Genomic DNA, 15,185 nt, shown 5'->3' with positions numbered 1-15,185 from the left:
CTTTCCCTCGTGGGGGCTCGGGAGAGAGGGCAGGCCAAGAGGTACCGGTGCTCCTGCCGCCTGACATCCTCAACTCGGGGTGGGCGTGGCTGCCCGGCCCGCCGGTGGGTTGGCCCCGGAGCCCTGCTAGAGGGGGTGTCCCAGCGCTGGAGGCCTAGGCTGCACTGGGGGCGGGAGGGCGCGCGCTGACGGGGTCGGGCGGAGAGGGGGCGGGCGGCGCTGGGGGTGGAGCCGGGACCGCAGCGCCTGCTGCCCGCTAGCTCCGGGTTGAAGCAGAGGCTGCCGCTTGAGGCTCGGGGACGCGAAGAGGGTGCTTTGCGAGGCTCCGGCCTCCGGGCTGCTACTATCCTCCGGAGCCTGGGGCTGCAGTGCTCAGGGTCCGGGTCCCAGATCCTGCGTCCCTCTGGTCAGAGATCGCTCTCTTTCTCCTCCCGGGAGAAGGCACTGTGCTGCACCAGTCACCCCAGGCTAGAGCCCCTCCGGGCCATGGAGAGGGGCCCGTGAGGGGACGCGCGGAGGCGGAGGAAGAGGCTCGGGAGAAGGGGGGCCGAGGAGCAGGGCGCGGAGGAGGAGGAGGATGCCGCCGCCACCGCCACCGCCACCCGCGGGCTCTCAATGAGCCTGACTCTAGACCAAGGATGGAGCCGGCGCTGTGCGCTGCAGGGGCTCCCAGCGTGCCCGCCACCAGGTATGGCCGGGACCCGCCGTACCCGGGGCAGGCGGGAGTGGACTGCGCCGCAGCAGCCGGGAGGGGCGCGGGCGCGGCGGGAGACGCCCCTAGCTCGGGGCCGGTGTCTCTGGGCGGTGCGCGGAGGCGGTGGTGTGGGGCCGCAGAGTGATAGATGCTGGGAGAGCATGGCTGGACTGGTAGCCGTGGAGCGCAGCGATCGCCCCAGCCCCTCCTTGCCCCCATCTGGCGAGGGCAGCAAACTTGGGATAAGCCCGGGGCTTCCTTTCTCTTGCCGAACGCACTCGGGCGTCTGCTCCGGGTTCACCATCTCACAGCCCGACTCGGGGCTGCCAAAGCTGGCAGAAACCCTGAGGTTCGGGTGCCTCCTCTAACTTTCCAAACCAGGTTTACACCCTGAGGCTTCTTGCTTCTAGCCTCGGTCTTGCATCCGCTCCCACTATGCTGTGATGGGATGGGCCTTTAGGAGGCTAGGTCTGCCTGACGGTGCAGATCTCCCCCCTCTCACCGCATAAATAGCCCTAGCTCCTCTCTGAGTAGAACCGGGAGTGTGTGTGTGTGTGTGTGTGTGTGTGTGTGTGTGTGTTGGTCAGTTTCTCTCGGCTCCAGAGAGGAGGGACACAGTGTTTGACTTTACAGTAACATTCAACTGTGACCCTGTCTGGGACCCATGGGTTGAAAGGCTAAGCTATCTGAGGAAGGTAAGATCTCATGGTCCTGCTAGGGGGGCACCTTGGCCTGATTTCAGGGCCTCACTATGTCATCTCCCCCTACTCCAGGCCTGCCCCTTTTCAGGATTGCAATCTTAGTTCTGGCTTCCTGATAGACTTAACAACTGTTTAAACAAGAGGCTCCTGGACACCAGGGGATCCAGGCATCCAGGTGCCAGGGATGTTATAGCTGATGGCTGAGAGGTTGAGGCTAGGACAGGGAAGATGCATGTCCTCCCAGGGACAGGAATTCAGCCCAAAATCTTGTGGAACTTAGGGACAGTAGGAACTGAGGATGGTGGCAGGAGGCAGGTATCCTGGCTGGGCAGGGAGCTGCTTTGGAAAGCCAAAGATACCAGTAGGTGTAAGAGGCAAATAGACAGGGAGCTCATAGACCAGGGAGCAAGATTGGTTTCCCTGGTTCCTCAGTCCCTTAGGTGGGAGGTGTGGCTGGGCTGTCTCACAGAGACACCCAAGCTGGCAGGCAGTTCCCAGGCTCCAGTCCCCAGTAACCGCCGCACTTCTAGGCATCATGATGACCCTGTTTCTCTTTCAAAGTGCTTCTGCCGTCATGACTCACATGTTGGATTCACCAGGGAGAGATCAAGCTTCCAATCTATTCTATTCCCCGCCCTCTTGGGGCTTTAGGGAGCTGCAGAAGAAAGGAGGGGGTGGATATGCCCTTGGGTCTTGGACCCCTGCAGGAGCCTGGCCCCTTAAACTTTCATTGCTTGTTGTTGTCATCCCTGGTCTTGGTGGGTGAGTGGCTCAAGACCAGCTCAGACCACAGTGTCTGTGGGCTGTGCAAAGTGAGAGGCCACTGGTGATATCCACGCAGTACTGCTGGGGCTTTGAGGTCACACCTCCTTCCCCTTCCCCAGCACCCTGCAGACCCTGCAGACCCCTCCCCTCCACATCCTCTTTGCTGAGCAGCTGTGGAGCTTTGGACCCTTTGCATTTGAGCACCCTACATTACCCTGCTTCCCTCTACCCCGGCCCCCATGTCAGTTCTGCTCAGAGGAGGATGTAGATCTCTGTGCCCTCTCCCAAGGGTCCTGGCTCCAGAGGAGCTAGGTTGAGGGTGCTAGTATAGGAGTAAGCTAGGCTGCCCTGGAGGAGGGATCTGTCTTTGTTCCCCTGAGTGTGCAGTAGCCTTGGGCGTCAGGTTCGCAGTGAGGTCTGGCTTGTGCCCCCCAGGTCCCTCTTGCCCATCTGCTGTGCCCCATCCTTGCACATTGGGAGGCTGAAAGTGTGGTGAGAAGGGAGCATCTGATAGTCATAATCTGGTTCTGAGAAGGTCCCGAAGCCCTGAGTCACTGTATGGTTTCCATGGAAACAGACTTGTTCAGAGGACTCGGTGCAGCGAGGCATTGGGGGAAGGAAGGAAACATATAGTAAAATCAGGCTCCACAAGTGTGGTGCAGCTGGACCAACTCTCTTTGCTGGGAAGAGAGATGGGTAAACAAGCCCCCCCCCCCCCCCCAGAGGACAGGCTACCTCTCTCCACCCGATAGGATTCTCTCCTGGTTCAGCTTCCAAGCTTCTGGTGACTACTCAGTGCCTCTGTTCCTTTCTCTGCAAACCGAGGGCCTAATAGGCTCCTGAAGGTCAGGTTCCTTAACAGGGAACACACAGCAGTACCCCAGTGTGTGGGGAGAGTGGCATGGCTACTTATCTAATGTGAAGGGATTCACCTGGCTCCCTCCCCTGTGTGCCAGTCAGTGCTCTGATGCTTGTCTGGGATGGCCTGCTTGAGAAGAACCCTGGCACCCCGCTGGGGTCAGCCACTCATTTATTCTCATAGAGATTTATTTAGGTTTTTCCAGCCTGGTACTCTATAGCTTGGCTCTTTTTAAGACTCTACCTAGCCAGAAACCTGTGAGAAGAAACCCTCCAAGGCTAGATGGCTTTGCTTCACATCCTAGGGAAGGGTTGCTTGCTGAGCCCCTTGGGGCTAGGACAAAGGAGGTATAGGTAGAAAGGGACCTTATGGCAGAGAGAAGGGCTCAGTCCCCATCCCCCGATCCTGGAGCAGCTGGGCCATGTGGTTATGACAATCAGGACTTAGGAGCACAGTCCTTAGGTTGGAGCTGGTAGGGCTGGGAGAGGTTTTTTCTAACAGTTCCAGCACCACAGTATTGGGGAGCATGGCCTAGGAAAATTCAGGCCGCCAGTGACACACAAGCAGAGTCTCCTCCCCAGACCCCTTCTCACTGTAGCACACCCATGGCTTGAAGGGCCCTCTTGTATAAGGTGGAAATCCGTCCCCAGCTCCCTGAACTCCCTCCGCCCACTCCTACCAGCTATCTCAGCTGCAACGGAGTTAGCTGCTGGCTCTTCTATTTTACAGATGCCAAAAATAAGATTCCTGGGGTTTGCCTGCTCGGTTAGGCCAGAACCCAAGCTAACTGTGACCTCTCTCAGCTGCACAGCAGCCTGGGGGACCGTTCTCCTCCTTCCCTTTAGCTCTCCAAGAAGCTCGGCAACTGCCTTCTGCCCCCACCCCGTCTCTACCAGCGATCTGAGTCTTGCCTTAGGTCTCTCTGGACCACTTTGCTGTCCTCATTGGTGTTCACAACACCTTACAATTTAATATCCTCTGCAAATTTCATTAACGGACTGTTTGCTCCCTCTCTCAGGATCATTAATGAAGATGTTAGATAAGATGTGGCCTGGCACCGGCCGGGCAGCCCTGCCCCCACTCCCAGACTCTTTGCCTTCCAGGCCTTGCCCCTGGCCTTGCCTCCTCCACTCAGGACTCTTGGGACATGCCCCCTCCTGCCTTTAGGCTCCATGACAAGAGCTGAGGGCCAAGTCTGTTTGAATTAATTTTGTAAGATTACTCGAGGCGCTGTATCAAATGCTTTACTAAAAATCAAGATATATTACCCTGCCCTCGTTTCCTTCATCCACCAGTCTTGTAATTCTATCAGGAAAGCTATCAAGTTTGTCAGGCATGATTTGTTCTTTATAAATCCCCATGGTGCTGTGTGGGGGCACAGGGTTCCCGCGATTTCTAAATGTTTAGAGATCCTCGCTTTGTGTTTGTTCCGTGATTGGAGCTGGAAGGGCTGTGAGCTGGAGACCTAGGGATGCAGAGGAAAGCAAGGCCCCCACTCTTCTCTGGAGTCTCTGGGATGCCAGAGAGTCTCTTGGGACTTCTGAGTAGGAAGGTGCTCCAAACTCGACACTGACAGAGGGGTTCCTGGAGCTATCCTTCAAGGATTGTGCAGGCTAGAGAAAATGACAGATGGCTGTGTGTTGCTGACATTCTGAAGATGGCACTAATTGAGTGATGGCTGCGGACCCATCTCTGTGCTGAGGACACACTGTACTCGATTTGTTTGAGTCCTGTGAACTGGGTGTGCCCTTCCCCTTCTATGTGCCAGGCTCAGAAAGGGTCAGGCTACCTGAGGTTGTGGGTCTGGCTTTCACTCTCCAGCATGGACTGTGGAAAGCTTATAGGCAAGTTCAGAGACTAGGGACCCTCCCGCACCCCACTGCCACATCTGACTTTTGTGATCCAGCCACCTAAACGTGCTTTCTTTAAAAAGGGAATTACATGTTCCTAGTTATCTTGTGTGTGTATGTATGTAGATGTGTGCAAGCCACCACGTCTGTAAGGAGGGCGGTTCTCCTTCTACTACATGGGAACTGGGGATCAAACTATGACCAGCAGGCTCGGTGGCAGTCACCTTTACTTGATGAGACATCTCTGGCCCATTATCTAACCTTTCTGAGTCTTACATGTGAAGTGGACACAGCCGTATCTTCACCCTCAGCTTGGGGTGATGCGTGGCAGCCACACCATGGTTCTGAACTTTGGGGAATACCTACATTACCCTTTATTCTAGAGGTCTTTGTAGCAGTCAGAGATTATCATTCTGCTTGTTACTTGGGAGAAGTGATGAAGGACACACTGGCATGTGATGTGCTTGGTACCAGATTGGGTGGCACAGTCTAGGAGAAGAGAGAAAGGCTGCCTCTCTGGGCCTTGAGCCTAAGACCTTTATCCAGTTCAGGCAAGTTCAGACCTGGTGTTTTCTGCTCTGATGTTTTCTGGCTGCAGAGGATTGCGACATTCCTGGGTCGTAGCTTCTAAGTTATTGCTCCCCCAGAGTCCTGAGGTGGGGTGCGGATGGTAACAGCCACATCCAGTTGTGGTCATTTTTGTTCTTGTCATTCAGCATGGAAGGGTGAAATAGCTAGATTCATTCACTCGGCAGGGAGCCCTCAGGAAGAGCAGCAGGTAGCCCCTGTCTCCAGCAGGGGACACCACCAGAGGGTGGATGGTGAGGTCATGATTGTCAGGAGCTTATCTGGGGTGGCCCCCTTGGTTCTGGCACTCCCTGCATCGGTTCCTTGTGTCCTAGTGCTAACTGGTGTTCTTATGTGGCCTGGGGCCTAAACTCTGTGGTTGCAATCAGGGCTTGGGTCATTGCAGTTGAATGGGCATCCCGGCCTTGTTGTCAACTAGCTATTCCTGCGGGATCAACCCTTTGCGGGATCCAGGTCCATAGTCGTCCCCATCCCTCCTAAACCTCAGGGTTTAGGTGAACCTTGATGCCCTGTCTTCTCTCACTCTCAGGCTCCAGCTCTTGAGCACATGGGGCAGGCGGGCCCCATGAAGGTGTCCAGAGACAGGGGTCCAAGGATGCAGAAGCAGGAGGTGTCCAGAGACAGGGGTCCAAGGATGCAGAAGCAGGAGGTGTCCAGAGACAGGGGTCCAAGGATGCAGAAGCACGAGGTGTCCAGAGACAGGGGTCCAAGGATGCAGAAGCAGGAGGTGTCCAGAGACAGGGGTCCAAGGATGCAGAAGCACGAGGTGTCCAGAGACAGGGGTCCAAGGATGCAGAAGCACGAGGTGTCCAGAGACAGGGGTCCAAAGATGCAGAAGCAGGAGGTCACTCTGTTAGCTGCCAGCAGGGCAGCAGCTGTGGTGCCCAGCTTCTGCTGTTGTTTCCTCATCCTTAAAGTTGGGAGGATGACTGAAGCCCAAACCAAACCAGAATCCAGTGGGTGGGGCCTTAGTACTATTCCAACCGGCGTGGCTGTGCTGAGGGGGACAGGAAACCGGGGCCTTTCCGTCTGGTGCTGGGGCAGTAGTTCCGCCTCTCACAGGCTGGCCTGGCTGAGACAGGGACCAGCTTTCTGACTCATCTCTCTTCTCGGGTTCCTGTATACTAGGCCCTTGTGTCAGCACAGGAGGGCAGTCACTCACCCCATGTCAGGGAGGACTTTGCTCCCAGGCCACCAGACACAGGACAGAAGTAACTTCCTTCCCCTAAAGCTGAGGTCCCTGCAGGTGGGACTAGCTCCATGGGCGGGCATATCCAAGCCAGGATTGTGGTGGTCCAGGCTAGTCCCTGAACTCACACCAGAGGACACCCCTTCATGAATCTTGTCTGTACCCCACTATGTTGAGCTGTTCCTATCCTCTGCTTTCTGCTTCTGTCTGTGATTGCTCTGTTTCTCTCATTTCACCCCTCAGAGCAACAGAGGGCAGCAGGGGTTGAGCATTTGGTTCAAAGGTTCTGAGCCGCCAAACAGCTGGAAGGAGGTTCCCACCCAACCTCCCCATGCAGGTCTTTCCTTCAGGGCTGATGACAACTTTATGAAGAAGCTTGAGACGGCCAGGGGTGTCCTGTGTCCTCAGTACCTGCACTCGTGGATACTGGAACGACCTGCCTGGAGAACGCAGTGTGCCTATGGCGAAATGAAAAAGGACTAGTAACCCTCTGTACAGCTGGTCGACCTTGAGAACCCTGACAGTAAGACCGGTTCTTGCTGAGGATGCTCCAGAGGGTGGGTACATAACACCTGTCATGCAGATTCCGCAGGAAAGACCTGCAGACCTTACTGAGGTTAAAGTGGAGACAGGCGTGGCAGCAAAGAGGAACACTTTGTTCCACGGACTGGAACACCTGCAACGTCTCTCTGTGTCTGCCATACTGCTAATTCTGAAGGATGCTCCAGCACACAGCCCTCGGGAACTTGCCCTTGGGTTTTGTTGGGTTTTTGGTGGCATGTGACTTTGGAGACTTCTTGGGAGATCTCATGATCCCAGCCTCTATTCACCAGATATCTTACAATCATGTGTTTTGTCTTATCGATCCTGTAAAACGTGTAGCTGAGTTATTTTCCTTTTCCCATTGGCTGCCAGGAAGCTCTACCCCATAAACCCACAAGTTACTTGGTGTTTGGAGCAGAGCTGGCACCGTCTTCAGGCTTCCCGGCTCTTCTTTTCTCTTTGCCCCGTTTTCATCACCTCATTTTCCTTTAGAGAAAAGAAATCCCCTGGCTGTTTTCCTTTTAAACCTTAACCAAACAAACATCTATGGTGGGTCAGGGCTGACAGTGGATTTAGATGTGCAGTTTCCTGAAGTTGCCTTCCAGCTAAGCTCCTCCCTGTCCAAGTGCCCTGCCCTCAGAGCCCTAGAGTCCCCGTGCCAAGTGCCCTGCCCCCGGAGCCCCGGAGTCCCCGTGCCATGGTTTTGTTCAGGTGGCCGATGCTCAGGCTCATTTCTCTTGCTCTCTGTGCCCTGCTCCCCGGGCTGTCAGAAAAAACATTTTGGGGGAAAGAAGTCACTTGTCCAAGAATAGCCTCAACCACTCCCTGCAGGCTTTGGTCTCTTTAAGGCCCTGCTTATTGCAGGTCCTGTGTGACCTCAGTAACCTCCAGCCAACCATTTCCCTCAGGTCTACCTGCTCAGGGTTAGTGCTTGACTGTAGGGCAGTGGAGCCTTGACCAGGCATGTTGAAGGCTGGAGAGGAGAAGGCTGATTGGCGGTGTCACCAGGGTAAAGAAGGGAGCACTAAGATGGGTCAGGGATAGTTGTCTCAGTGGCCAACCTTATCTTCAGACACCTCTCTAGCTCTTCCCCGGAGATGAGGTCACTCCCCAGGACTATTCCCAAACATAATAAATCAAAGCTCACTGTAAGCAGTGCCCACCCCTCCACAGCCTCTTAGTTCCTCCCCTGCGAGAAGATGGGATGGGATGGGGAATGAGACTGAGCTGGTGGTTGGTGAGGAGGGCAGGCACTGAATGCTGCTCTCTCCTGGAGAATGACTTGAGTTTTCCCACTATCCACGGGGTTTTCCCTCTGTCCCATGTGAACGTGGCTCAGCTGGTCCTGAATATGGGGTACGTCCTTAAGGTAGAGAGGCGAAGACCTGAAGAAAATGCTAGGTACAAATAGGTGTGAACCAGTGTCACTAACCTAGTGACAGGCAGAAGATGCAGAGCATTCCTGCTAGTGGCATTGTGTACGACACTGCTTCTCCAGCCTTGGCACTGTGGGGCGGGCAGTGGGGAAGGTCAGTGTAGAGAGCCAGACTGCCTGTTGCTGCTTGCCTCTTTGTGGATCGGAAGTCAGAACTTGGGTGGAGGTGCCATTATCACACTTTCCTGCAGTCTGCAACACCACACCTCCCACCCACCACAGGACCTTTGGCCCTCCCATTAGGCCTCTTCCAAACAAACAAAGCTAAGAGGCTGCACTATCAGTTCTGGCCACTAGAGTGAGGCAGAAATAACACCGCAGCAGTCTAGAGCAGAAAATTCTGGTAGGGTAAGTGGTTTGGGAAGGAGTGGTGGGCAAAGTCTTACAGAGGTCTGCCTCTATTAGAGCAGACGCTAGGGGTGCAGGTAATTATTTTTGAGGTGCTTCCCTAAGGCAAAAAAGCAAAGCAAAAATTAGGAGAGCTTTGCTGGGGTCCATGGAGCTGGGGCCAGAGGTCACTTGTCAATTGCAAGGCAAGGTCTTGTCATAATGCTGGGTATGAATAAATATTTCATGTCAGTTACAGCCACTGCTCTGGTTAGGCCACCTTTAGAGACTGCAGAAGTGAATTCAGACCCAGCTGGTGCTCAGCAGATGTGTGTGCCCTCTGATTGGCAGCTGGTGTGATGCTGGCTTAAGCTCTTAGCTGCAAATCAGAGCTTCTCTGTGTAGCATCCTCCTCCACTCCTGACTATGCTGCTGCAGTCGGAACCTTCTCCTGGGTGGGCACTAGCTTCTCACAAGAAGGTGGGATTCTGGATTCTTGTGCCCAAGGTTTGACCCACCAATGAGGGAGGCCATACCAGAAACTACTGGAAACACAGGAAGGGGTATGGGCCCCCAAGTCTGTCTTGGAAGACTAGGGCATTGAGAAATCTCTTGCAGAATCCAAGACTTGCCTGGGAACAACCAGACCTGGCCCCTGGGCCTCTGGTTTCCAGGACAAATGCCTCTGGCATACCAAGGACCCTTGGCCAGCTCTGGGCTTGGCTGTGCCAGGCTGGCAGGAGAGCAGGGCACGCTCAGTGGGTCCTAGCATCCTCCTTCCTGTTCTCATGCTCTGCCTTTGCCCTCCTGGAAGGCGGGCACATGGTCCTCAGCTGGATCTCAAACTTGTGCCCACAGTGCCCATGCTGTCCCTTGAGAGAAGTCTCCTCACTTTAGGGGACCACGTCTCTGAGAACAACCTCAACTCTTAGACCTGCCTTTGAGTTTCTCCAAGTGTTGTGTGGGAAGGGAAACTGGGGAAAGAGCTCGGACTGTCCCTCTTCTCCTAGGCAAGAAGCATGGCTATCCTCTGAAGTGACCTGTGCGTATTCTGTCTTTAGAGCTGCAATTGCAGGGTGGGGTGCTAAGGGCCAAAGAACCCTGTCTTAATGCAGATCAGTGATGAAATAGAGGTGGCCCTGGAGCAGATTCAGCAAATGGATTTGAACATTAGTTTGGGGCATGAACCTGAAAAAGCTGTTGCAACCCGAGGAGCCTCAACTTCTTTTTCTGCTAAATGGGTTTGTGGGGTGCTGATCTCATAGCCTTGAGGTGGGGCAGGGGTGGAGCACTCACACAGGAAGACAGGGAGCCCTCAAGAGTGCTGACTTTCTGTGGTCTTCGGTGCCTATTGGTCTAGATCACTGGTAGATGCCTGTGAAGAAACGTGACTGAGTTTGGTGGAGTCACAGCTGAAGAAAGGGGGTTCTGCTGTTGCTGGCGTTCCCTGGCTGGCAGAGTGCTGGGTTTCCCTTGGGGCACCTGGCAGGGACCCGAGATTAAAATAAAGAGGGCTTCCCACTCTCCTCAGCCCTCCTTCCATGGGGCAGCGTCCTCTGTCACAGGGGCTGTGTTGAATGTGGTCCAGACCATGACTTTGATCATACTGAGAGGTTCCCAAGAATCCGGGCCGTGCCTCTTACCCTATTAGCTGCCTCTCGGTGGTGATGCAGTACTGATTTCTACACATGGTAGTGGAATTTCACATTTTAAATGGGATTCCCAGATCTCAAGCCTCTATTTTGTTACCATTGCTTCTCCCCAGGCAAGCAGGCTCTGCCTTCTTCCTTGGGACACTGAGCCAAAGGTGAAGGGATTAGAGTGCTGGCCAGACTGTTGCAGAGGGACTCAGGTCCCTGCTGGTTCCCAGTTGTGAGCCATACAGTGGTCTTTGAATTCTCCACTCGAGCAATGGGAGTAGGCCCATGATCTACCAGAGCAGTTTGTAAGGAATGACAGATTATCCAAAATGGTGTCTCTGTTTGCTCGGGAGATGGAGTCTACCTACCAGCCGTGAGCCAACCAATAACAGGCATAATGGCAAAAGAGAACGTGCATCCCGAGTCTCAGAGCTCCTCCCCTTCGGTTCTGGTCCCTCCCATGCTGGCTCATGGGTGGGCTGGGACAGTGAATCGGGTGCATGTTTGAAGGCCAGGTGTGTCCGAGCATGAGAAAGACTTGTGTCTTGGGGAGAAAGTATACAGCTTCCAGAAGTGGGTTAAAGCCATAGGTCCCAGCAGGTACTGCCGCCTGTGTTGTGGGCCCAGACCTGCTTACAGAGGGAATCTGCTCATTTGGGTAAATGGCTTAGCCCTGTGTGAGTGCTTAGTAGGTGCCATCTAAAGCCACACTGGCTTTGGTGTTTTACTGGGGCTTGGTAAAGTGTGCCTTTGGTTTTCAGGTAGCTGTCGTGCATGCTGCACATGGTTGAAAGAAGACCCTTGTCCCCAGCTGTCCCTTTGGAGCTACCTTCTCCACCCGAAGGCCTGGGTGACCCGCCTGCATCGCAGGACCAGTTGAATTCTGAAAGGTCAGGGTTGTTCCATTCATTTCCAATACAGAACCCCTTTGGGCCTGCCACCTCAGGCACTTGGGCATGCATGCTAGCCAGAAGGATCATGGCTTGTTGTGGGTAGAGGGGTGGGCAAGAGAGGTTGCAGCTTGAAGGTTGGGGCTTCATGGCTCATGGATGGTACTGGATCAGCTGGAGCTTTGAGTCAATGCAGGCAAAGTCACTATGCCTTGGGAGCAGACTGTGGGGTAAAGAGAGGGAGAATGGAGCCCAAGCACACCCTGCCCACTGTCCCTGCAGCTGCTGGCCACAGGCCTGAGGTGCAGATCACTGCACTTCCTGGACAGGTTGGATTTGAGACACTGGCAGCCGAGTCTCCACTGGGCAGCAGTCCTTTTTCGGTAAGTGTTGAGGTCCCTGGCCCTGGGTCTGGGACAGCCCTGGCATCTCTTGGGACCTGGTGACTGAGTCAGCATCCCTTGGGCCACCTTGCAAGATTGCTTGGGGCATGTTGTGAGCCCATGGCATGCACTTCCCTTTCTACCTTCCTATGGCCCCTTGCTAGCCTCTCTCTTGTGGACCAGAGGGTGAAGGAGCATCTTGTCTGGGTAGCGAGCATTGCTGCCTCACCGCCAGAAGCAAGCCTTGGGTCCTGGGCAGAGACACATCCCAGCAGCCTCTGGGATCTGCCCCTGCTCCAGGCCAGTTGACTTATGACACTAAAGGTGCCTCAGAGTCCCCCTTTGGAGGTAGCTGGGCTCCCTCATTTGCAAGGGAGAAGGGCCGTGGCCCAATGTGGGCACTTTCTGGCCCTGCTGGCTTCTGCTGTCAACTTAGAATTAATGGGGCACAAGTCCTTGCTCTCTAGGACTTGTGTCTTGGGGGAAGAAATGAGTGTATCTCCTTCCTCGGAGGGTATCTAGAGGATGGGTAGAAAGAGCAGTGTCTGGGAAGCTGGGTATCAGCCTGTGTGATTAGAAGATGATCTTCATGATCCAGGAGATGCTGGCAGAAGCCACAGGCAGGGGCAGGGTGTGGCATGAGGCACCCCCTAAATGCAGGAGTTGGGGGAGTTGGACTTTGGCACAGTAAGTGGGTTGGCATAGGGAAACCAGAGCTCACTCTAGGAGGCTTCTGCAGTCAAAATTTACTTAGCTCTTGGGGCACAGGGAATCTATCTGTTTAGCTCTCAAAAGCTCCCAGGAGACACCAAGAAAATGACTATCCAGTGCAGGCTTTGTAGTCCTGGGCAGGACTGGGTGTTTTCCTGGATTCCATGAAGACTCTTGACTATATGAGACATTTAACCCTTGACTGTCCTCGGTCCACAGACCCTGTGCCTTGGAGCAGCAGCCCCATGACGGTGCCCAGCCATGCAATGTTCCTGGAAGGCTGTCCTCCTCCTTGCCCTGGCCTCCATTGCCATCCAGTACACAGCCATCCGCACGTTCACTGCCAAGTCTTTCCATACTTGCCCTGGACTGACAGAGACTGGACTGGCAGAGCGGTTGTGTGAGGAGGGCCCCACCTTCTCCTATAACCTCTCCAGGAAGACTCACGTCCTCATCCTGGCCACCACACGCAGTGGCTCATCCTTTGTGGGCCAGCTCTTCAACCAGCACATGGATGTCTTCTACCTGTTCGAGCCTCTCTACCACGTCCAGAACACTCTCATTCCCCGCTTCACCCAGGGCAAGAGCCCGGCAGATCGTAGGGTCATGCTTGGGGCCAGCCGGGACCTGCTGAGGAGCCTTTATGACTGTGATCTCTACTTTCTAGAGAATTACATCAAGCCGCCACCCGTCAACCACACCACTGACAGGGTGTTCCGCCGAGGAGCTAGCAGGGTCCTTTGTTCCCGTCCAGTGTGCGACCCTCCAGGGTCCCCTGATCTGGTCTTAGAGGAAGGGGATTGTGTGCGCAAGTGCGGCCTTCTGAACCTGACCTTGGCAGCTGAAGCCTGTCGTGAGCGCAGCCACGTGGCCATCAAGACTGTACGGGTGCCTGAGGTGAATGACCTTCGAGCCCTGGTGGAAGACCCCAGGCTGAACCTCAAGGTCATCCAGCTGGTACGAGACCCTCGTGGCATCTTAGCTTCCCGGAGTGAGACCTTCCGGGACACCTACCGACTCTGGCGGCTTTGGTACGGCACAGGAAGGAAACCCTACAACCTGGATGTGACACAGCTCACCACAGTGTGCGAGGATTTCTCCAGCTCCGTGTCCACCGGCCTGATGCGGCCCTCCTGGCTCAAGGGCAAGTACATGCTAGTGCGCTATGAGGACCTGGCCAGAAACCCCATGAAGAAGACAGAGGAGATCTACGAATTCCTGGGTATACCGCTGGACGGTCACGTGGCGCGCTGGATCCAGAACAATACAAGGGGCGACCCCACTTTGGGCAAGCACAAGTATGGCACAGTGCGCAACTCTGCGGCCACAGCTGAGAAGTGGCGCTTCCGCCTCTCCTATGACATTGTGGCCTTCGCCCAGAATGCCTGCCAGCAGGTGCTGGCCCAGCTGGGCTACAAAATGGCCAACACGGAGGAGGAGCTGAAGAACCCGGCCATCAGCTTAGTGGAGGAGCGCGATTTCCGACCATTCTTGTGACCCGAGTGTGGTGGGGGTGGGAGGCAGGTGGCTCTGGTTTTGCTGATGTGGACCTGCTATGGACGGTTTTTTAAAACTGTTGCCTTATCTCCCTCCTCCCTCTCCCACCCTGTCTGTGTGTCCTTCCCACCTCTGCCCACTCTCCTCCCTCCAGCCTTTCCCTGTCTGTGTGTCCTTCCCATCCCTGCCCACTCCCCTCCCTCCTGCCTTTCCCACCCTGTCTGTGTGTCCTTCCCACCTCTGCCCACTCCCCTCCCTCCAGCCTTTCCCACCCTGTCTGTGTGTCCTTCCCACCCATGCCCACTCCCCTCCCTCCTGCCTCTTTGACCCTGAAATTTGCACTATGTCTTAGAGGGGACTCACTGGGACAGAGGATGTTGAATCCTTCTATAGATGGGGACAGTGTTTACAGGCACCCACTCACACAGTCACACGTAGGCACAGGCATACAAGGAGAGGCTCTCCAGCACACAACTTCCACCTTCTGCAACTGTCTTCTCATTGTAAGGGATGGATACAAAGGGACCAGCTCTCCCAGTTTAGGAAAAGTGATCACCCCTCCCCCATCCCTGCTTCCTGCCCCAGATTCCCACTCCCTCTCATGGGGCACCTGTCCCTCCTGCGCACCTTTGCCTGGTGGTGAGCAGGGTTTTACTGTGAGGTGAACCGGGACTACTTCCTTTCTCTCTGGTTTGTGATGAGCTTGTCTGTCTGAGTCTTGTGGCAACCCCTGGATTAGTAATGGCTAATGAATCTTAGAAGTTTCTGATTGATCCTGGGGTCTCTCTGTGATATTTCTTTGTGAAAAAAAAAAAACGACAAAAAATGTGGATCAGTTTGCTAGATGAAAATTGAAATGCTTTAATTGTGTTTTCTGTAAATAAAAGTGTGCAGTACTGTCTGAGTGTGATTTGGAGGCCTTATGAGTATTAATCAATGGGCTCCGGATAGTCCTGGCTTTGGAGATGAGATGGAGAGAGAAAAGGGAGAATTAAATGACAAACTTGTCGTTTAGAACTTTAATTTTTGTTTTAAAGAACTAGAATATTCCTTTTAAATTCCTTGATGATTGCATACATACAAACAACCTATCATGATCATATGAACCCCCAG

General features: G+C 54.5%; 1 protein-coding gene across 3 annotated transcripts; it reads left to right on the top strand.

The window, feature by feature from the left end:
- The first annotated feature begins 223 nt into the window (after positions 1–223).
- On the top strand, positions 224–14,982 carry Chst1 (carbohydrate sulfotransferase 1). Of its 3 annotated transcripts, none has more exons than XM_057781635.1 (4): positions 224–688; positions 11,353–11,481; positions 11,811–11,864; positions 12,795–14,982. In XM_057781635.1, exon 4 carries the CDS (start codon positions 12,837–12,839, stop codon positions 14,070–14,072), a length of 1,236 nt encoding a protein of 411 aa, XP_057637618.1. In that variant the 5' UTR covers positions 224–688; positions 11,353–11,481; positions 11,811–11,864; positions 12,795–12,836; the 3' UTR covers positions 14,073–14,982. The 3 variants fall into 3 exon arrangements, with proteins under 3 accessions (XP_057637618.1, XP_057637616.1, XP_057637617.1); XM_057781633.1 differs by having other exon boundaries at positions 11,764–11,864; XM_057781634.1 differs by lacking the exon at positions 11,811–11,864.
- The last annotated feature ends 203 nt before the right edge of the window (positions 14,983–15,185 follow it).

Source organism: Chionomys nivalis, chromosome 9 (genome assembly GCF_950005125.1).
Source record: "Chionomys nivalis chromosome 9, mChiNiv1.1, whole genome shotgun sequence".
Lineage (NCBI taxonomy): Eukaryota > Metazoa > Chordata > Mammalia > Rodentia > Cricetidae > Chionomys > Chionomys nivalis.
This window is presented reverse-complemented; position numbering and strand designations above follow the sequence as displayed.

Excerpts from the sequence above, each read along its gene's own strand:
- Chst1 (XM_057781634.1), top strand. The coding sequence starts at position 12,837 with ATGCAATGTTCCTGGAAGGCTGTCCTCCTCCTTGCCCTGGCCTCCATT.